The sequence below is a fragment of the Bos mutus genome, chromosome 7 (assembly GCF_027580195.1).
Source record: "Bos mutus isolate GX-2022 chromosome 7, NWIPB_WYAK_1.1, whole genome shotgun sequence".
Classification (NCBI taxonomy): Eukaryota; Metazoa; Chordata; class Mammalia; order Artiodactyla; family Bovidae; genus Bos; species Bos mutus.
Window position 1 is genome coordinate 46647426 of NC_091623.1, and position 22321 is coordinate 46669746.

General features: G+C 56.5%; 1 protein-coding gene across 1 annotated transcript in view; it reads right to left on the reverse strand.

Moving 5' to 3' along the window:
- The window catches only part of ELL (elongation factor for RNA polymerase II), a 79412-nt gene that overhangs the window by 19734 nt on the left and 37357 nt on the right, over positions 1–22321 (reverse strand). Inside the window, exons 2-4 of the mRNA XM_070373345.1 lie at positions 9316–9363; positions 2540–2661; positions 1995–2158 (exon numbers count right to left, since the gene is read on the reverse strand). Coding sequence (XP_070229446.1) covers positions 1995–2158; positions 2540–2661; positions 9316–9363 — 334 coding nt within the window. The remainder of the gene's footprint in view (positions 1–1994; positions 2159–2539; positions 2662–9315; positions 9364–22321) is intronic.

The window sequence follows — 22321 nt, forward strand, 5'->3', positions numbered from 1 at the left end:
TGCCACCTGCTGACCACAAGCAGATCAAAGGGCACTTGTGGGTCCCCAGTCTCAGAAGTGGGCTGAGAGCCTTAACTACTACTACTACTACTACTAAGTCACTTCAGTCGCATCCGACTCTGTGCGACCCCATAGACAGCAGCCCACCAGGCTCCCCCGTCCCTGGGATTCTCCAGGCAAGAACACTGGAGTGGGTTGCCATTTCCTTCTCCAATGCATGAAAGTGAAAAGTGAAAGTGAAGTCGCTCAGTTGTGTCCAACCCTCAACGACCCCATGGACTGCAGCCTTCCAGGCTCCTCCATCCATGGGATTTTCCAGGCAAGAGTACTAGAGTGGGGTGCCATTGCCTTCTCCGGCGAGCCTTAACTAACTTCATCCAAACCCCTGGCCCCTATGGGGAAGAGGGCTGATGGTTAAAAGCGAGTCCCAGAATGGCAGGAGAAGCAGCCCAGAGCCTGCAGTCCCCAGCTCTCTGCTGGTCCCCTGGGTCCCGCCGTGCTCTTTTACGACCAAGGAGAAAAGAAAAAGTGTCAGGTCACTTGGGCAGACCTGCCTGTGCTCGGAGCCCCGGGGGCCGCAGGCCTCTCTCCACCCTCCTGGTGCAAACAGAGACGTGTGAGGGGGTCCTCCATGGAGCCCCCTGGGGTGCTCTTGACGGAGGGGGGCTTCCATCCAAAGTCGCTCACTCCACCTTGGACGACGCCCCTGCCACCGCAGGAAGGAGGACCTCTGAGCAAAGTCAGTGCAGGTCTTAAATCCTTGGGCCACAAAGCTCTCCATGACAACTGTCTTTTGCACATATCCCTCAACTCTGACTTGTCATATGAACACAAGAAGGAGAGCTTTTAGAACCTGCAGGGCCAGACTTCGTCCCCAGAGAACCCTGATGACATGGAGTGGGGGAGAGGCCTGACACAGCCAGGACTGCATGTCTCTGGCTTCTGAGGCCAGAGAACAGTAAAAGCCTTCATTGTGTCTTAAGTGGAACAGTAAGATAAATTCTGGCTAGAGACCCACCCAAAACTTATTAAAATGTGTACAAATGTCTGTATTTGCATCATAAGGCAGGAGCAGGCAGCTGCAGCCCTTTGGGATTCTGGCTGGCACCTCCTGGGTGGCTGACAGCCAGGGGCCCAGGCTCCCCAGGCACACACTGCCACGCCCACCGGGGCCCCGTGCTGACAGGAGGACCAGCACCATCTAGGGTTCCATTCAGAGCCAACCCCACCGCTTGGCAAGGGAGACTGCGTGCTCTGTAGAGCAATGTGAAAGAGTGACTTTTTCTTAAAGAAGAAAAAAACTCCAAAACCCATCAAGGTTCTCCTTTGCTTCATGCCTCTCTCGGGCCTTTCTTGCCTGACAATGAATTCACTGGAGACTCCGTCTACACCCAGAGGTGGGAAGACTGAGGCAGCGCAATGGAGCTTTCTAAATAAACAGTACTTCTCTCCGCACTTTTAATATGGTCAGTGTCTCAGTGTCTCTGAAATTGTTTCCAAGCAGATACTGAGGGGGTGGAAGGTCCTAGGAAACGGATCAACGTGTTTCCTTCCAGGTCTCCATCCCATGGTCCCTCGCTGGCCCCAACACAGCAGCAGGCTGCCCGCAGCAGAGTGCATCTTGCCATCTGCACTGTGCCCTGGCCAGGTCAGCCATGGGAAAGAGACACCTGGGCAGGTGAGGGCAGGGGTGGCCACTGAAGGGACAGGCTGAAGCTCTGGCTTCATGCACGGGGAGAGGCAGACGTGCCTGAGGCTACAGCCTGGGGAAGGGGCCCTGGGATTCAGAATTCCTGGAACTCTCAGGCCCTCTAGTCCATCCTGGATTCAGAATGCAGCAGACACCACCCAAGAAGGACCCAGCTCCCCTGGCCTCTGTCAGCCCACCACTCCTGTTCCTGCTCCTGACGGGCCCTGAGACTCGCCAGCTCTCCTGACATCTGCCCAGCAGGCACAAGACCCCCGCAGGTGAAGCCCCGGCCCCCAAGCCTCACCCAGGTAACGGCCTCCGGCCTTGATGACAATGGCTCCTCGACTGCGCGTCTCCTCCTCAGCCTGCGCCAGGCTCTGCCGCGCCTTCTGGTAGGAGTCGTCAGTGGCGCACACTGTGATCTTGTCCTGGATGCTGCCCAGGCAGTCCAGGTGGACATCCCCATGGCTGCAAGACAGAGGCCAGAGGTGAGGCGAGCTCCTGGGATGACCACAGAGGTGGCCTCGGGGCCGACACCGCCCCTGCCTGACACTCCCAGCTAGGAAACAGGGTCTGGTGCTGACTTGGGCAACAGGGTTTCTGCAAGGCACGTCTTGACCTGAAAGAAGCAAGGGAACCCAGGTTCCTGGGCAAGAGGGGGCACGCCAGGACCCACGCCTGCACCCTGGACACACTGTAAGAGCCAGGACGGCTCATCTGAGAAGGAGAGCTGGGGCTGGAGGTGGGGGTAAACATCCGCACGGCGGGCTGGCGCGGGGGATCCACGGTGGGGGTCAAGGGAGGTGGGCCTGGCCCCGTGAGAGCTGGGGCAGTCTGGGCAAGGCTCACCTGGACACGTACTGCTGGATGCAGTCGAAGCTGCCCTGGGGGCTGTCGCGGCCGATGTTGGAGAGGTAGAAGGAGAACGTCCGCGCCTCCGTGGGGCAGTCAGGTTGGGGGATGGAGATGTGCTGCATGGAGAGGGGGTGTCACTGGGGGGCCCACAGGCAGGGCCAGCACACGATCCTGGCCCGTCCCTGGCGATATGTGAATGCACCCCCTTGGTCTCCCTGTCAGTGACAGACCAGCCTGTCACCATGGCCAGGCTGCTGGTGGGTCCTGGGCCCCACACAGCGCAGGGTGGGGGTGCGGGTTCCCGTGTCCGCAGCAATGGCACTGTGGGCTAAGGAGCACGATCCCTCAGCACACAGCCGGGGGCAGGGGCCCACTCCAACCTGGGCCACGGCTCAGATCCCCCACCAAGCTGGGCAGACCAGGCTTGAGACAACCCGGAAAGCTGAAATGGGGCAAGACAGGTGGGCGTCAGCAGCAGGCTGGCACGCTCGGCCGAGATACCCTGGCGCACACTCCCCCTTCTCCCACATGGCGAGGCCCTCTCCACCTCCTCCAGGCCAGAGCCACCGTCCACCTGGGTGTCTGGGAAGAAGGCAGGCACGGGCCTTGAGGGGTGCACAGACGGGCAGCACGTGCCCCCGCCGACCACGACACGGGATGCGTACACATGGTCACCTAACCCTGACAGCAGACGGCACCGCTGGAGCCTAACTAGGCAAGCCACAGCCGCCAGAGAGGAAAGACAGACGGCCTGGCAGGCTGACAGACAGATGGCACTAGCCCTGGCTGAGGTGCAGTGCTCAGCGCAAGGCAGGAAACCCAGAGGCCGCTTCATTCCAGGCCGACCCTCTGGCCCCCTGCCTACCCTGGGCGACGGCCAGCGGCTGCTGAGAAACACAGACAGGAGAACCTCACGCTCCAGCTGCCAGCTCCTGGGCTACCGGGACGGGCCTCCAGAGCCCTGTCGCCAGAGGAGACCAGCCTTAAGGTCCGCCCTGGGCTGGACCACCGTGGCTTGTCACAGTTAGGGAGACACGCCGGGAGGAGTCATGAATGGTCAAGAAGGGGCAGCACCAGGGCTGTCGTGCCGCCTCCGCAGGCCGAGCCGATGCCGCCTCCTCTGAGGTGACGTGAGGACACAGCACGCCCCATCGGCGCTGGACAGCACGCGACCCTGGGCTGAATGCCTCCTTCCCCGTGCCCGGCTGTTACACGAGAACACAGCCAGCTCGGCCTGTCTGAGTAGAGTCTGTGTGATCAAGGACATGAAGCTCCGGCCACAGCGAGAGCAGCAGCTCTCCCACCCCAGCCCTCAGTGGGGTATGGAAACCCTCGAGGGAAGCTGGGAGGGCACACAGCCCAGGATTGGCTCCAAATGCTGCAGAACCCCCTCCATGCACAGCCAGTCTCTGCTGCAAGGAGAAGCTCCCTCCTTGCACAGGGAGAGCCAAGGCATCAGAGAGCAGCCCCCAGGCCCAGCTGCTTGGGACAGGAAGAGCCTGGCCTGGGGGAGAGGGGCGGTCTGCGGCGGCTGTCCAGGGACTGCAGATGACCTTGGGCTGACGATCATGCCGTCCCCCAGTTCCCCGCCCCACAGCTGGTGTCTGCCCAGCGAGATCTCCTGGTCCTCCAGCATCCCCCTATGCACACAGCAGGTGGCGGAGGGCCCAGTCAGGATGCACAGCCAGCGACAGGGAGACCAGCAGGGCACCAATGTCAGCCCTGGCCAGCCACACAGACCCTGATCTCCATACGTTTCTGTAAGGGTCAAAAATGGGACGAAGCAGCTCACACTCGGCAAGTGTGTTTTACTATAAACCTGGACCGCCTGCTACCCTTGGGCAGGAAAACACCTATGTGCACACACACACATGCACACACACACTGGAGTCCACGTGCAGCATCGCACTGTCCAGCACTGGCAGCCACCCTGCGCCAGCCGCACACGCTCCCGGGCAGACGCGACTTCTGCTCTCCATTACGGAAGTAACTGGACACCCAGCGCCCAGACGCTCCTGAGGGTCACCGCGGGAGAGGCCCCCACAGGCACCGCAGGCACGTACACACTGACGCAGTTACCCAGGACACAGTGGGAGGAGTGTGCACCATAATGTCAGCAAAATCAAAAGTGCCTCTGATGGAGCCTGAGCCCTGACACACGGCTCCCCCCCACGCCCGACCCTGAGCCTCTCCCTCACCACGTGCTGGCTCCGGCGGAGACCCAGCCACCCCCAGTGACGTTTTTCCATCTCTGGCTGCTCAGAGGGCAGTGGCTGCCCTGACTGCCTGCCATAGCCCCCGTCGGGGAGAGCAAAAGAGAGGGGTACAGCCTAGGTCCCGACACCACGGTGTTCCTCTCTGGGCAGGGGCATGGGGGACCATCCCCTATGATTCTTCAGCCCAGTGAGGACTTTTCCACACGGGTATGTATTGGCCCTTTCAAAATCCTTGAGTCGGGGGGGTGCGGGGGCACCGGCCAGCACCCAGAGGAGGGTCTGTGCAGCCACCGGGGCCGCAAGACAGGGAGGGGAAGGCCTGCCTGGAGCCTGCCACAGCAGTCCTAAAGCCTCAGTCCCTCCCCAGCTCTCTGGCACCAGAGTGCACGGAATCCTCTGGTTAACGGGCTGTTACAATGCTAGTTAATGGCTACCAGTCCCTGGGAACCAGTGAGGGAAACCAGTCCGCTGGGCACGAATGGCCCAGGACACCTAGCTTTCTCTGTGATGGCAGAGAGCGCAACCTGCATTCTGAAATTCGGCCTCCGCTCCGCAGTCTTCTGGACCGAGTCCTGGCTCTCCTAGGGGCCACCATGGGGCCACAGCAGGCCTGGGCAGGGCAGGTTTAGTGCATCTGATGTCAGCCCCAACTTCTGGGATGGGGAGGCCAAGGGAGGTGCCACAGACTCATGGATGTGCCTGAACGCGGAGATGCACAGGCAGCCCTGGCCCTCCAAACAGCCATGTCCCACCCGGAGGACCCGAATGGCTGACATCCAACCCTGAAGCCAAGGAGCGTGCTGGTTCCACCGTGGGTAGGTCAAGCCCCTTTGAAATTCGTACCAAGTCAGGCTGGCAGCCCTCACCCCACGTACGCGGGGTCTGATGTGTCTGCAGTGCAAGTGAGGGCTTCAGAGAGACGAATGAAGCCCCGAGCAGACTGTGGGCAGGAAGAAACAGTGAGGACGCACCTGGAATCCTCTGGGAGAGAGCAAGACCAAACAGGGCATCCAGGAACCAAACACTGCCTAGCCAGACTCTGGCCAGAGGGTTTTCAGGGAACACTTGTTTTATTGTCTTTATTTTCAGGGAACCCTCAGCATAAAATATATTTTGGATCAAGAGTTACTACTGCACGGCTGCACAGTCGGGAAGATCCTCCGGAGGAGGAAATGGCCACCCACTCCAGGATTCTCGCCCAGGAAATCCCACTGACAGCAAAGCTGCCGGGCTACAGCCCAGGGGGTCCCACGGCATCAGACACAAGTGAGCACACACATCCTGGATGGCTGAAGAGGCCTTCCAAGAGCAAAGCAGCCTCTTCCGCCCACTGGACGGCCCACGTCCGCAGCCCCAAACCCAGGTGCTTTCTGAGCACCTCCTTCCTTTCTGAGAGCTGCCCCGCACTGTGGACAGGGAGGGGGAGCACATACCGCCCCCCGCCCACCACTTCCCAGGCTTCCAGGTCACTCCCACCTCGCAGCAACAGGCAGCCCTGGGCACAAGCGCGGGCCGGCCCTACGGACTCCTGCAGAGCCGGCGCCTGGACTGCAGACAGACGCTGGTCACGGCCTCTGACCAGGGCCGTCAAACCTCATTCTAGAAACCGCCTTTGGGTCCCCGCTGCAGCACACAGAAATGCCTCACACAGCCCTGGACACCGACCCCACCTCCCTTTCTGTCCTCATCAGCTGAGGAGTTCTGGGGTAGGGCCAGCCCGTGAGGGGGTTTTCTCTTCCCCTCGCGAGGCTGATGCTTCACCAGCTGTCAGGGATTGAGAGCTCAACAGTGACCCCTGATGGCTGACCTCTGATGGCAGAGGGGCCCAGGGCAGCCACCCCAGTGTCTGAGAGAGAGCAGAGAACACACACACAGGCACAGACACAGCAGACGAAACAAAGGTGAGTGCTTTGTGCCGCCGCCGCCACCGCCCCTATGCTGGGCGTGCCACAGGCTGCCATGCGGTTGCCTCCAGGAAGCAGCCAGCACCAGGGCCTGGCCGCACACCACCATGGCCAGGCCCCACAGCACTCCCTGCACAAGTGGGGAAGAAGCCAGGTCGGACCTGACTCCCACCCCAGGAGCCGGGGGACACGAGACCCTGTGCCGGGGGGCTGCATTCACACCGGGGAGGACGAGCACCAGGAAGCGGGTGAGCGTGTTCTGGGCCGCAGGGGGCTCTGCTGCTCCTTGGGCCATGGTTTATTCTGTTGGCTGCACAGGGTCTCACAGGCCCAGCTGTGGCACCTGGGATTTCTGATATGCGCTGCAGCAGGTGGGGTCTTCACTTGCGACATGCAAACTCTTAGTTGAGGCATGTGGGATTTAGTTCCTCGACCAGGGATGGAACCCAGGCCACCAGCATTGCAAGCGCTGAGTCTCAGCCACTGGGCCGCCAGGAAGGCCCCCTCCTAAGGCCATGTTAACCTGCGTCCAGCCCTTAGGTGCGTGGCCCCTCTCCTGGGCGGGGAGGCCAACAACCAGAGGGAGACCTGGCCGAGGTCCCTGAGTGAAGGAGCAAAGAGGGTCTCAATCTTCAGTCCGCCAGCTTCACGGGCCTCTGGGAAGCAGGCCCTGCCTGCCTACCCGGGGTCCAGAACATGGAGTCAGCACAGGCACCAGGAGTGCTGAACGAGCTGGGCCAACCCACCCGGCCCACCCCCTGCTGTCTCCAACTTCGATGCTGGAGGGCACGACCAGGAGAATCGGGAGCAGAGTGCAAGGGTCTTGCCGCCTCCTCCACTGCTCCGAGTGACCACGACAGCATCTGCTGTGCACCTGCCCCAGGCCAGGCCTCTCACACCTGGCGTGGAGGAACGTTCATGGTCTATTAATACCCAGGACAAGGCCCAGAGGTCAGGAGGGGCAGACCGAGCGCGTGGTCCTTCACAGCGAACTGGGAAAGAACAGGCCTCTTCCAGTCCTCACACGGTCCCACCCAGGGAAGAGCCTCTTAGTGGAGACTCACGGCCTGGCTTGTTCCTGGCTGTAGCACACGGCCTCCACACCCTCAAAACCTTCTAGGAAGTCCATGACACATGAGAATGCCCAGAAGGAAAAAAATGTGGGCAAAGCGCAATTCTCAATTCAGAGGCAGGGGGCCTTTCTTGGGACGTGGCTCTTAAGTTTGGCACAGGAATTTGGGCGACAGAGCGTAAAGCCCAGGAGACCCTCACTGCGCTTCTATGAGCATCCCAGTGGTGTCTTGCTGACTAGAAAGCACTGCTCACGGATAAAAGAACGGCAATCTGTGCCTGGCTTCCTCATCTTCCCACAGCTGCTATGGGCACACTGTGACCATGGGCCACAAGAGGGCGCCACTGGGCCAGTCTGGCAGCAAGCCCAGCCGGCCCTGCCCCTTGGGGAAACATCTCAGGGGAAAAAGCAGAAGCAGGCGGCCAGGGCCAAAGAAGGTATGGAAGCCCCAGAGAAGGCACAGGGCAGGGCGTGTGCCCTGGGGCCTTTAAGGGCATCTCGCTAACCTTGACTGGTCTTGGTGTGATGGTGTTCCCCTGGCCAGGCCACAGCCTCTAGTGACTCCATGAAAGGTAACCTGGGTGTGCTGTGCAGGTACTCTGTAGACGCAGTAAATCCATGACCAGGTCTGGGCAGGCCTCATACAATCAGTGGAAGGCCTTAAGAGGGAAACTGAGGCTTTCCTGATGAGGAGGAAGCTCGCCCATGAACCTCGGGGCCAGCTTCCTGCTTGCCCCATGGAATTCACACTCATCAGCCCCACAAACCTGTGTCAACGTCTTGCAATATATCTCTTGGTATCGCTGTATCTGCACTTGCAGACATGTTATCTCCTCAAGGCTCCATCTCTCTGGAGCACCCTGCCTGGGGCGAAACCTACAGATCTCCCTGCTTCTGAAAGAAGCCAGCAGGCTATCAGGTGGAAACTGACTTATACGTGTGTGGCAACTCTTCAGATTTAAAGAAAAAAAAAAAAAAAAAGACCTGCAATAAAGACTAGGAAAAAAACTAAAGTGTTGCAAAGCATCTTTAGTGGGTGGATGATATGGGTCCTAGGACCTGGGTGGCAAGGATTATGGACAACGTGCCCTTTCTCCCATTCCTCAATTTTTCTGTAAGATGGTCATTTATGATCAAGTATCTTTCACGAAAAAACTGGAATATTGAGTTTGTATACTTCCCGGTACTAAAAAGTTAAATACTTGTGGTCCTAGGTCCACCGACAGAGAGAAGCGCCCCGCCCTTGGGGGCGGGCACATTTCCAGGTTCACTTGGGCTCAGGGGGCATAGTTTCCAATCAGCACAAAGATCAAGTCAGAACAGGAGTTTGGCAACGACAGGAAGTGGGGAAACTCGGGAACTGCTGGACAGAAGAGCTGCCTTCAGCCCACAGAGGGCCTACTGATGTGGCCCCAGCCATGGGGCCAGCCTGGAGACGACGAGAGGCAGACCATGGCTCAGCAGAGGGCCCTGCCTGGCACAGAGGGGGATGGGGCCAAAACACTGCTCCCAACGGGCTGCTGTGCCCAGCAAGCCACAATTCTAAATAAGTATGATTAAGACCAAAAAAAGACTCACCCCTTGACTTCCCTGAAATCGGATCGAAGGTCTCAGTGAAACAGAATCCTGCAAAAAAGCAAAATGGGAAAATGTCAATGAAGATATCTGGAACATGTTTGTGTATGGCTGAGTCCCTTCACTGTTCACCTGAAATTACCACAACATTGTTAATCGGCTAAATAAAAAGTTTAAAGTCTAAAAAAAAAAAAAAAAAGATACCTGGAAATCCAAAGACTCACTTCCCAGTCATATAAGGAGCAGGATAAAGACAGTGTTTTCAGGAGAGGTGAAAAGAATAAACTACACGTGTTGAAAATGACAGGAAGAGTCACCGAAGCAGGGTTCTGACGGTCAGTAAGAGCTCCTCAGATGGCCCAGGGGCCAGGGCTGACGGTGCCTGAGAGGCAACGCGCAGCGCTTCACCATCCTCCCGCAAACCGGCCCCAGCCCAGGCCACCCCGCCCAGGGGCGCTCCACGCTGAACAGAACTGTGCGCGGGGAGCACCGCCCACCAGGAGGCAGGCTGATGAGGTGATGCCCTCCACCCCAAGGCCCTGACAGGACACAGCCCAACGCCTGCCCAGCTCCCACGTCACAGCTTCAGAGCAGCTTGTCCTTATGCTTGGGGCGGCGGAATTTCCAAATGTCACAGGAAAAAAATACACCAAAAAACTCTACTAATTTAAGCTTTAGCTATTCGGAGATCAGCCTTCTGGTGGAATTTTAGAAAGAACACGGATCCAGACAGAGGGTCACACTTCTCTTTCTCATTTATCCTGGGCCCTTGGCACTTTCTGTGTAGCAGACCTCACCCCACAGGGTGGTGCTGGTTCGTCACGACGACCCCCTCCCCTCCATCTTCAAACCCACAGGGCCCAAATCAGCCTCTGGGCCTGTAGTTCTCCTCAGCTTTCCTCCACACGGCAGCCTAGATCTTGGGCTCGCCAGTCTTCAATAGAGCCCACCTCTCAGGCCTCCGCCCCAGAGCCCCCAGGTGTAAGGGAGGCCCCACCACCTGGACCCCAGGTCCAGTCTGCAGTGACTGTCTGTCTGCTCTGCACCCAGAATGTCAGGCCCACCACGGGCCCAGGGTGGGCAGAGCAGCTGCACACACGGGGGAGAGCCAAGCAGCGGGCGGGCTGGCCTCTCAGTGCCTCTGACCTGTCAGACTGCCGGGCAGGCGTCCACAGGTGAGGGGGACCGCGCTCAGCCAGGCTGGACCATGGGGGCCACACGCTCACCCTGCTTGGCTTACAGGAGCCTCCCCTTTGGCCAAGAGTCTCCAAAGACTTCACTCACGCACCTGGAGCAGACCTGAGCGGTCACACCCAGCTCCGGCACTCACCTCCACAGAATCAGACACCCCAGAAGCCAGCCACACTTTTTTTTTCTTAATTTGAGAAAGACTGAAAACATTTTAAAATTTTTTTTTAAATCTGAGAAAGAATGTCAGGATTTATTTTATCTTGGGGGCCTTAGCCCCTGACCCGTGCCCCCTACAGTAAGGATCGAGCCCACGTACTGTGCACTGGAAGATGGAGTCTTAACCACTGGGCCAGGGGGAGTCCGCACCCCACACTTTCAAAGCACATCACGCCTCACTGCCACAAGGGCAGACACAGCATGTCCTCCAGCCCCTGCAGGTGCAAGGGCTACTGCGTTGCTGAGACAGGGGCTAGGCTCTCTTCACGGCAGGCTCGAGACCAGATGATCTGCCCCCTAAACCATGGTCAGACTGCTGCCTGGAATGCAGTTCACAGGATTAGAGGGGCAGCACCAGGGGGGCCCCGTCTAGCTGGGCCCTTGGAGATGCAACATTTAAGCAGCCTTTGCTTGGAACTAGGTTAAAGACAGAGACCCAAAAGAAGATCTGCAGGGAGCCAGTAAGCACGGGAGAAGCCGTGTCTCGTCAGTGCGGTGCAGACTACGCAGGTGCCTACTAGGATAGCTAAAGGAAGAAAGATGACACCGGAATCCTCGTCCCTTACTGGTGGGAGCATACAAGGTCCTGTAGAGAAGTCCAGCAGGTTATTTCAATATCCATTAACTCGGCTGCGTCAGGTCCTAGCTGCAGCACGCAGGACCTCTGTTGCAGGGCACAGACTCTAGCTGTGGTACACGGGCTCAGTATCTGTGACACACGGGCGTAGCTGTTCCACAGCATGCGGAATCTCAGTCCCCTGACCAGGGATTGAACCCACATCCCCTGCACAGTAAGGCAGATTCTTAACCACTGAGCCACCTGGCGGTGGAGTCCCCTGGCAGTTTCTTAAAAGGTTTAACACAGTTATCACGTGACCCACCAATTCCAATTCCTAGGGATATACCCAAGAGAAATGAAAACATAGGAATGCACAAAAACATACATAAATGTGCACAGCAGAAATAACTCTTTACTTCCCTGGTGGCTCAGCAGTAAAGAGTCCACCTGCCAATGCAGGAGACACAGGTTTGATCCCTGGGTCAGGAAGATCCCCTGGAGAAGGAAATGGCAATCCACTCCAGTATTCTTGCCTGGGAAATCCCGTGGACAGAAAAGCCTGATGGGCTACAGTCCATGAGGTGGCAAAGAGTCGGATAGGACTTAGTGACTAAACAACATTAAAAAAATAGCCAATAACCCAAATGTCCATCAGTTGGTAGAGAAACAAAATACTACCTAGAAATAAAAAGAAATGAACTCCCCAGTGGACAGGACACGGACGAACCTTAAAGCCACCAGCTAAATGAGAGAAGCCCAATGTAGAACGCCATACAACGGATGACCCCACCTATGTATATTTCCAGAAAAGGCCAAATTAACGAGAGAGCATAACTGTGAGAGCCTGAAGCGGGGAGTGGCTGCAGACGGGCTGGAGGGAACTTCTCGGGTGGAGTGTTAACACTCTTGACTCTACACCTAAAGTGGGCGTAAGTTCTATGGGCTGTCAACGACCCCTAGAGCACTCCGGAGCCTCATGTAGGCACTGAGGAACGTCACCTGAACATACAGAGAATTACTGAATAGGCGGGGGGAGACTCTTGTCTCTTAACCAGTGTCAGTCAGCAGCGATGCAAAGTGAATGAAGGGAGATGGCAGGGCAGGGCGCATGAGAAGGCAGCCGAGAGGGCAGCCGACACAGCAGGGCAGAGCGGCGCCCCCCACCCTTACGGAGCTCTCTAGCACCCCACCTGGCCCCAAAGCCAAGAAGGCAGGCCGCTCTCGCTGGGGAGCAGCAGGTGTAAACTTGGAGCAGAGACACGGGGTGCCACAGAAGCAAAGGGCTCGCAGCACCTGGTTCTCACGCCCTCAGCCCAGACCCCCAGAACCCAGCCCAGGGCTCACCGCAGCACGCCTAGTCATTCACTCACCAAGGGCACTGCTTCTAAGATTTTATACTGCAGGGAAGCTGGCCAAAGCTAAAGCTCAAGCTAAAAGGACCGCGATGCCAAGAGGGCTGGTCTCCAGTGTGTGTCCCCGTGTCGCCCGACTTTCATTGAAGAACCAGGATCTGGGCCACAGAGGTTCTCGTAGTGTCTCCTCCCTCCAGCAGGAGGACCAGGCCAGGTCAGTCCTGTTAACAACAGAGCAATTCACTCATACCATCGTGCATACACAAACACACACACGAGTGACCCCCACACTCAAGTCACCTGTCTATAGCCATTAGCAAGAGACACCACGCAGAAACCTAAATTACACCAGCCCCTGTGGCAGGCAGAGAGGACAGGAGCCCCATTTGGAAGATCTTAGAACAAAAGGAGGAGTCAATAACACTTGGTCAATGACTGAGGTGTATTCCTTTTTTTTGGCCGTGCCCCATGGCTTATGGGATCCTAGCTCCCTGACCGAAGATGGAACCCACACTTTCGGCAGTAAAAGCATGACGTTTTCACTTCATGACCACTCGACCACCAGGGAATTTCCCTGAGGTATGTGCTTGTCTGTCTGTTTGTTGACTGACTGACCGGCTGCAGCCAGAGGCTCGTGAGATCTCAGTTCTCCAACCAGGGGCTGCGGCTGGGCCCTCAGCAGTGGAAGCATGGAGTTCAAACCATTGTTCCACCAGGGCATTTCCCCTCCTGAGGTGCATTCTAATGGCACTCAGCCCTTGCCGCTCAACAGCAGTCAAAAACACATCTGCTGGCACCAGAGGGTCCACCCTGTGGCTCTCATCCTCAGTCTTGGGGGCGATAGCCTTGACCTTCTGTGTAGACTGTTCCCCCCCGGGTGCCTGTCAGTAAGCTGCCTGCTCACCACTGTGCTCCCCCCAACCAGGTTTCCAGGAGGCAGCGCTAGCACTGGCCGGGGCGCCTCTCCAAGGGTTGCACGAGCATCTGCTTTTGGAGTGCCCTTTGCACTGGCACATGACCATCCCACCTGTCACGGACTCTCAGGCTCGGAGGCCCAATGACATTTTAATGAATCACAACAAAATTAAAATTGTTACAAGAAAAGGGAATTTCCTGAAGAGTTCTAAAATGTACTAAAATTACTTGTGTGTCTTCAACATCGACCAAAGTGGCCTTTGGCATGTACTGTTTTGTTGTGAAGATGCGGTCTGTTTTAGATCACAGTAAGGTTTCTCCTTTCTTTTCTGAATGTTTATTTATCTGGCTGCACCAGCTCTCCACTGCAGCACTCAGGATCTTCAGTCTTCACTGTGGCATGTGACACGTCTAGTCCCCTGACCAGGGGTTGAACCCAGGCCCCCCACACTGGAAGCACAGTCTTAGCCACTGGACCACCAGCGAAGTTCCAGGCTTTTATTTTGTCAAACCAAAGTTTACAGGTATTTACTGTGAAGCACATACACTTCATCTGAATGACTCAAAGTGCATCTAGCCCTATTACCTCCAAGAACCTCCTGGAAGGAAGCTGGTTGCATGATAACTTGCCAGCTTTCTCCCTTCCCTCTGAGTCACGTTCCAAGTGGGGCAGGCAGGCTAAGGGGAACCCCAAGTGCCATGGGTCCCTCTGCCATATGGGTCGGTCACACTGTCAGAGGGGGCTTCTGGCCCCTGGGAACGTGGCCCCATTTCCTCCCTCCACTGTTATACCAGGCAGGGCAGGACCACCTGGGTTTCTTCCTGCACCAACCAGCAAGCTGCAGTAGGTGCCAAAGGGGACTCTCAGGTGGGAGGTTGCTGGGTGTCCACTGGGCTTGCTCAGGACACACACTCCACCATCACAGGCAGGGGCCTGATCCCAGCAGCTGGCCACTGGGCCAGTGGGGGCAGGAGCGGCTGCAGGTCTGCTTGGACCGCGTGCAGGTCTGACGCTGGCCGTTCCCGAAGGCTCTGGAAAACCCTGGGCAGAGCAGCCTCAAGGCCCCAGGCCAACAACTTCCAAACTCCTACAGGCAGGACACTGAAAGCCAAAGGCCTAGGATCCCTGAGAAACAGCCCGCCTGCACCTCCCTTGACTTAAGCCTCCATGGCTGGTGACGGCTCGGACCCCCAGAACCATCCTGAGTTGGGGGCAAGCCGGGACCAGGGCACATAGCTCCCGGGAGCACGGCCTGCGGGTCCCAGGCTGAGAGCTGCATTTTAGGCTTGTTATCGCTAAACTCTATCACAAACCTCAAGGATCAGAAAAGGTCAAAGGACTTGCCCAAACCCACACAGGGCCAGGAGCCAACTCTACCTGTCACCTCCAAGGTTCTCTGCAGGGATGGTACACACACTCGCAGCCTCCTTTTCTCAGAGGAGGACTTGGAAGCTGACCCCAGGAGGACACAGCTGCAGTCACCTCCAACCTTTTATCTGGAGATTTCTGTGTTTAGGTCGGTGATGCATGCCCTGGAGATTGCTGTGTTTAGGTCCGTGATGCACGCCCTCCACTCCGAGGGGAAGGCCTTTCCACTTCAGGGAGGCCACGATGGGCCACCCAAGCCCAGGAGACACTCACTGGATGGATGAAGAGCAAACGGACAGAGAGCAGTCCTGCTAAATCTTCTCCGATTCTTCCCAAGCAGGCACCCATGTCAGGGCCAGACAAGCCATCCACCGCTGACAAGCAGGGTGCTGGACAGACACACAAGCACGCTCTCAAAGGGAACACGGGCAGCACAGGCCAGACGCCCTGCAAGAAGCCAAAGGGCCAAGGGAGCCTCCTGAGGCTGCCGGGCTCACTGCCTAGAGAAGCCTCTGGACCGTGGTGGGAAGGCTGACGGAACCGGAAGTGCGGGCAGAGGCCCATGAAGGAGAGATGATGCAGAGAGACTGCTCCTGGCACCAGCACGGGGCCTGAGCTGCTGCAGAGGAAGGCTTCAGGACTCTCGCTGCGGTGGGGCCCCAAGCCTGGGGTCAGGAGATGCCATCCACAGCCAGCCCAGAGGAGTCCTCCCTGTACCCGTTCAGTAGTGGAGCTCAATGAGCCCTCATTTAAGGGCTTCTCTCATTCCTCTTACTAAGGAATTTCAAAAGCAAGCTTCCCCAAGATCAGCTGATCCACCGCTAACCAAACTGCCTGTCAGTAGCCAGAACCATCAGGCTCTAAGAAAAGACAACCAAATCCAGCACACGATCCCATAAACTCTGCAACACTCAGTACCCCAGACCAAAAGCCTTCAGATGTGGGAAGCTGTAGGAAAACGTGAGAAGCATCAGTCAACGGAAACAGACTCAGAAAGGACAGAGAAGATGGCATTATCAGACAAGTGTTTCACTTAGAGCAACTATTCTAAACTTAAAATGCTCGTGAGCTTAAAGGGAAACATGAACTGATGCAAAGAAGAATATGAAGTATCAGAGCTCTAGAGTCACAAAGAACGCCTTGAGCTGAGAAATACAGTATCTTGAGGTACTGAGTGGGATTAATATTAGACACTGAAGAAAAGGTTAGTGAATCTGATGACAAGGCAACAGAAATGTATCCAAAATGAATCACACAGGGAAAAAAATCTATTAGGAAAAGGAACAAAGCCTTGGTCAACTGCTGGACAGTACTAAGAAATCCATTATACACGTAACTGGAATCCCAAGGCCATGGTATCCAAAGAAATAACGGCCTCAAACCTCCAAATGTGACAAAGACTATAAACCCATAGATCTAAAGAACTCCAGCAGGGAAAGAAAGAGCCACATGGCAACACACCTTGCAAATTGGTACAGCAGCTGACTGAGGCCCACAATCGGAGAAGCTAAGATAAAACTCACAAGATCAAATGTGAGAAACAAGCTCAGAGACCACAGAAGGCACCTGCAAACTATGGAGGAAAGAAGACCGCCAGCCTAACAGCCCACATACAGTGCGAAGAGAAGGCAACGTCAAGACTGGTTCAGACAAAGGGGGACAGACTCTGCTTGCAGCACCTCTGCACTACGAGGAAGGTTCTGGAAGCTCTCTAGGAAGAACGGACAGTGACACCAGATGGGCAGGCAGATCTGCACAGAGGATGAAGAAGGCTGGGTTATGGTGAGCATGTATGAACATGAAAGACTTCTTCGTCGTGATGCTTCTGTAAAAGGCTTGACAGGTTAAGGTGTAAATAACGGGAACGACGTGCGGGACTGGCACGTGCAGCATTGAACAGGTGGCACTGGGTGCAAGGATGGGGGGTGGGGGGTAGCAGCAGGCTGTCCCAGGGTCCTGACACCATCTGATCCACTGGAGGGCGTGGTCTCCAGGTGCCAGAGCTGACCCTGACCTCCCTGCACCTCGGCTCTGGAATGCAGAGCAGACGCACTCGAATATTTGCCTGCTGGACACGCTAAATGCGACACTTCCGGCCTGACTGGATCATTGTCCTGTTCCTGCGCCCAAGGGGTACTGCCCAAGCCTTGAGGCTGAGGGCAGAGCGCACACAGCATAGGGAGACACAGCTGAGACACTGAGCTGGATGCAGGCAGCAAAGGGGGCAAAGACCGCACAGTGAGAATGCACAGTGTAGGGCACAGCCGCAATGTAAGGGGGACAGGGCTCCCCTGGGCTCGTGCCCCCAGAAGGTAACTGTACTACCAGGCTCTTCTGAGGACGCAGGAGAGCCCGCCTTGGCGGTGTCCTCATAGCAGCAGGGTCAGCCTCCGGACCCACCCAGCCTGGCCTGGCCCCCGGGGCACGCGGGCTCACCAGGCAAACACGGCCCTTCCTTTCTGCTGCAGGGCGGACAGCGCACAGGGTCAGGGACACACCGCCTGCTCGGGAGCCCCGCCACCCTGTCACCGCCCCTGCAGGTCTGTAGGCCAGGACTGCTCATTTCCCTGTCTCCCTGGGAGCAGCTTTCGGATCAGCCCCAGACTGTGACCAGCAAGCGGGCAAGTAATGTAATTCCCGCGACACCCCCGTCCAGGCTCAACACGGCCCATTTCCATGCCTCTCGCTCTTGGCACTTGCACGGGCGATGCCTCAGGCTGGCAGCATTACACACGACATGTGGTGTCTCCTCAGACCCTCTGAGGGCTCACACCGCTCACCGCAGGCTCACAGGCCACACACCCCTCTGGGGCCAAGCTGTCCACTGCGGCACCACCTGAGCAGCAGGCGCCGACCCCTGCATGGACCGTCAGCACCCAGAGTGGCAGGACACCGTTTCCCATGAGCAGTGCAGGGGGGATGAGACCAGGAGCTTCTCGGGGCCAGTGGCACTCCACATACCAAGGTGCGGCTGACACCCAGGGCTAAGTTGGGAGGCTTGGCAGGGCTGAGCAGCGGGAAGGCCTCCACACGGCAGGGCAGGTGGTGTCCACACCCCGAGGTCACTCGGCACCCAGGGTACTCCGTACAACTTGGATGAAGAAACCCATGTAATAAAGATGTTGACAGACGTAAAAAATACAGGGTGGGCAGAGGACAGTGTCAGTCAGGGAGACAGGAGGGCCTGGGGTGCGGGGGGCAGGCGTGGGCACTGGCCTTAGACTCCTCTTGCCTAAGATGGAGCAAGGAGAGGGTGAGGAGGAACTTGATGGCCAAAATCCCCTCCTCTCCCCATGAAGAAGGCTTCAAGGGTGAAGCAACAGGAAGTGGCTTACGAAACCCACCTCCAGGTCTAGCGACCAGTTTGCAGGAAGCGCAGTGGCTAAGGCATCCAGTTACGCTTGTGGGTCTCACTGGGTGACTCTGCCCAGGGACACTGGCCACGTCCAGAGACACGTTTGGGTGTCAGCACTTGGTTGTGGGGCACTGCTCCTGGCATCTGACAGAAGACCCTGCCCAGCAGACTACAGTGCGCAGGGCGGCCCCACCATTGAGTCACCCAGCCCCAGACTCCAGTGGAGCCAAGGCCGAGAAGCCCTGAGCGAGCGGGCAGAAAGAAACGAGGACAGCGATTGGCAGAGCCGAACATAGGAAATTCCACGGGACCAATAAGCTAGCTTCTTCAATGAGAGCCTCCAGGGAAAGAAGAGCAGAGTGCTGAAGCCACCACAGACTGGCGGGACTGTCCCGAGTGGCTCTGTGTGGATGCTACTTGAACTAGTCCCTGAGCACTAGCAAGGGTGCTCTCAGGGAGCTGCACAGAGGCGATGTCTGAAACACACACGTCTGTATCTCTTGAAATTCAACACAGTGACTGAAAAAAGCCACGGGCGAGATGAAAAGACACCTGGGCTTGTTCTAAAGATGTTCTATCAAAACCAAAGAAACCAAAAATGGGGAGACGAGGGCACCAGGCAAAGCTGAGAGAAGGTCACAGCTCACAGGGTGAGACCGAATCTCAGCCCGGGGGCAGTTGTTCTTCTCAGCCCTGTCCCATCAACCCCAGAACACTCCCAAGTGAAAGGTTTACCTGCCCCACCCTTCACCTGCACAGAGCAGCCGGGGGCAGGGTCCTGTCTGTGAGCACAGACCAGTGTGTCCTCAGGGAAAAAGGGGCCGAGGCGGAAGGAGCGCTGCGCTCAGGGCAGATCTGGACACAGCGGCAGGACGCTCAGCGCTGACTGAGCGTGGGGAGCGGTACCCAACATCGCCCTCCGGGTCCTCCACTGCCCACCGGGGGGTGCTGACCGTGCCCAGGCAGCACCTTCCCTGTGGCCTGAGGCCCTCGTAACTCAGAGGTGCCTGCACAAAGTGATGAAGGCGAAGGCTTCTGCCTCTCCTTGAAGAGTTTGTCTTTCCAACTCTATGAAGCACAAAGTTCCTGAGCTGATTCTTCAGAGCTGGGATGCCCCTTACCCTGGGCAGTGTGTGGTCAGCAAAGGGGGAGGTTAAGTCCTGAGACAAGGCCTGGCTGCTAACCTCCTGGCAACTGCCCACCACCCCACACACCCATTTCCAGTAAAGCAGAGACGATTGGGAAACGCCTTTCAGGAATCCTTCCTGCGGCTTCCTGGCAGGTTCCAAGGGGATGGCAAGGCCGTGGAGAGTTTAGACTGTGGCGTCGGGGACCAAGAGGGGGGCCTTTCTGTGAACCACAGGCGGGAAGAAAGGCCTGGGATGCAGCCCCAGCTCAGTGCAGTGGGCGAGGCCGGCTCCGGGCCAGGCTGGGAAACCTGAGTGGACACACAGATTCTACCCTTCCTGGCTGAGAGCAGAGATCAAGGGCATGGCAGGCCAGCACCAGGGCTCACAGCAGCTCCTCCCTTTAGCTGGGAGGAGGGCACAACATTCATCATTAAGTGAAGGGAGACCTAAGGCAAGAAAAAAGGGATTCTGGACGGGAGCCAGGACCCATGTTGGTTGCCAGCAAACAAATATTTGTGTCAAAATATATGTCACCAAAGAACACAGAAAGCTTAGAGGAAAATAATTTAAGACATCTTAGGGATTAGAAAAACAGATGTAGATCACCCGTAACTGGCCCTGACCCTGCCGTGCGTTTCTGTTTTGCTCTTCCTGGATGAGCAGATCAGCACAGCCAGCACTGGGCGGCCCACCTTCCTTTCTGCTGGAATTTCCACGGGCCCACCTGGACGCCACTCTCCCCTCACCCCCAGCGACCTCTGGGCGCACCTTTTCTACATGGTCACACCAATGGGGTCACACTGTATTAGTTTTTCTGTGGCTATGGAACAAGCCACAACAAACGTGGTGGTTACACCGACAGAAATGCATTTATTCCCTGGGTCCTGGAGGCCGAGGTCGGGCTGTCACCGGCAGGGCTGCACTCCCCGAGCGCGCCAGAGGAGGCGCCGTCCCTGACTCGTCCAACTCTGACAGCCCCAGGCATCCGTGGCGTCTGGACACACCACTCCAATCTTAGGGTCACATCACCTCCTTTTCTTCTGACTGCTTCAAATCTCTCTCTGCTCTCAAAAGATCACTTGTGATCACATTTAGGGCCCAAGAATCCTGGATAATCCCATCTCTGAACGCTTAACTTTAAAAAAAATTTTTTTTCCTGGCTTTTTTTGGCATCTAAATATAGATTTACATGTTATCATATCTTTTTTAACTTTTTAAAGCTCTTTATTGAATGAATTTGAGCAAACTCTAAGACAGTGGAGAACAGAGGAGCCTTGTGGGCTGCAGTCCGTGGGGTCACAAAGAGTCAGACACGACTTAATGACTGAACAATGCAACTTTATGAGTCTTTAAATCCCATAGTGCTTCACAATTTTCAAAAGCTTCATATCCATGGTTTCATATAATCCCAGAACAACCCTTTCTGTAAAATCCCCTATTCCTATCTGCCCCTCCTCATTCCCTCTCCTCACTGGTAATCACTAGCGTGCTCTCTGTAACTGTGAATCAGCTAAAGAATCCTTAACATTTTCTCATTCGCAAAGTTCTTTTTTTCATGTAAGACCAAATTCACAGGTTCCAGGGGTTAAGACTTGGACATCTACTGGGGGCTCTTATGCAGCTGACTTTATGCTAAAGCCTCTGACTGTGTGGATCACAACAAACTGAAGAAAATTCTTCAAGAGATGGGTACCAGACCACCTTACCTGCCTCCTCAGAAACCTGTATGCAGGTCAAGAAGCAACAGTTAGAAACGGACATGGAACCAACTTCTATAAACATTCACATGCAGGTTCTGTGCAGACATGCGTTTTCATTTCGCCTGATGAACAGCCAGAAGCACAGGCCGATCTTAGTGGCAAGTGCATGCTTAACCTCATGAGACCTGCCCTCGTCCGTGCCAGGACTTAGTGTTCTCGGGTCTTCTACCTGAGCCATGCTCCTAGCTGTGAAGTGGCATCCCGCGGTTTCAACTTGCATCTCCCTAATGACTGATGTCGTGAAGAACGTTCTCATGCACAAATCTGCCATCCCGCATCTTTATGGAGAAGCTATACAAATCTCCAATGCATTTTTTAAAAACTGGGTCAACTTTTCACTACTGCATTTTGAGAGTTCTTCATGTATTCTAGATACTTGAGCTTTAGCAGATGACTTTTACAAGGACTTTCCTCCCCATCTGTGGCTTGTCCTTTCGTTCTGTTAACAATGTCCTTCCAAGAACAATTACAGACTCCGATAAAGTGGCACAACCAGAGAGCAGCCCCATTTGCTGCACCTGGAGAAGAGCCCACAGGCAGCAATGAAGACCTAGCGCAGCCAGTAACAGATAAATAAAAATAAACATGCATTTCTAAGTGGCTCTATTCCACCGAGCCCTGTTCCATCCATGGCTGCTGGCAGCCCATCCCAGGCCTGGCCCCAGAGAAGTGTGGCTGTCGTGAGCCACCAACCCCTGCCACCGCACCGAGCTCTGCAACCCACGCCTGCGCCAGGCCCTCTTTTCAACACCTCTGCCTCATTACTATTTCATCTTTCCCATCTGCCTTTCCTCAAATAGAAAAATGAAGGAGCCGCCCCACGTCAGTACCTGCTGCACGCCCCCAGCATACGCAGCCTGCAGCACTGGGCACTGGCTGTGGAGGGCCAGGCCCACGCGCTGGGCTCGGTCCCTGGTCCCCACGGCAGTGCAGGCGGCCAAACCACGGGTCTCGTCTCCTCTGCCACCTGGGCCCTGCGCGCACAGAGTGAGCTGCACACCAACAGCACGTCTTCAGGCTTGCAGTCTACGCCCTGGTTCTGCCCCGGGGACCTGAGTCCCTGCTCCCAGCAGAGGCCCACCCCAGAGTGCGTCCTTGGCCTCATCCCACTCTCTCCCTGGGAGCCCCGATGAGGCTAATGGGAGCCCTGGGGAAATGGACA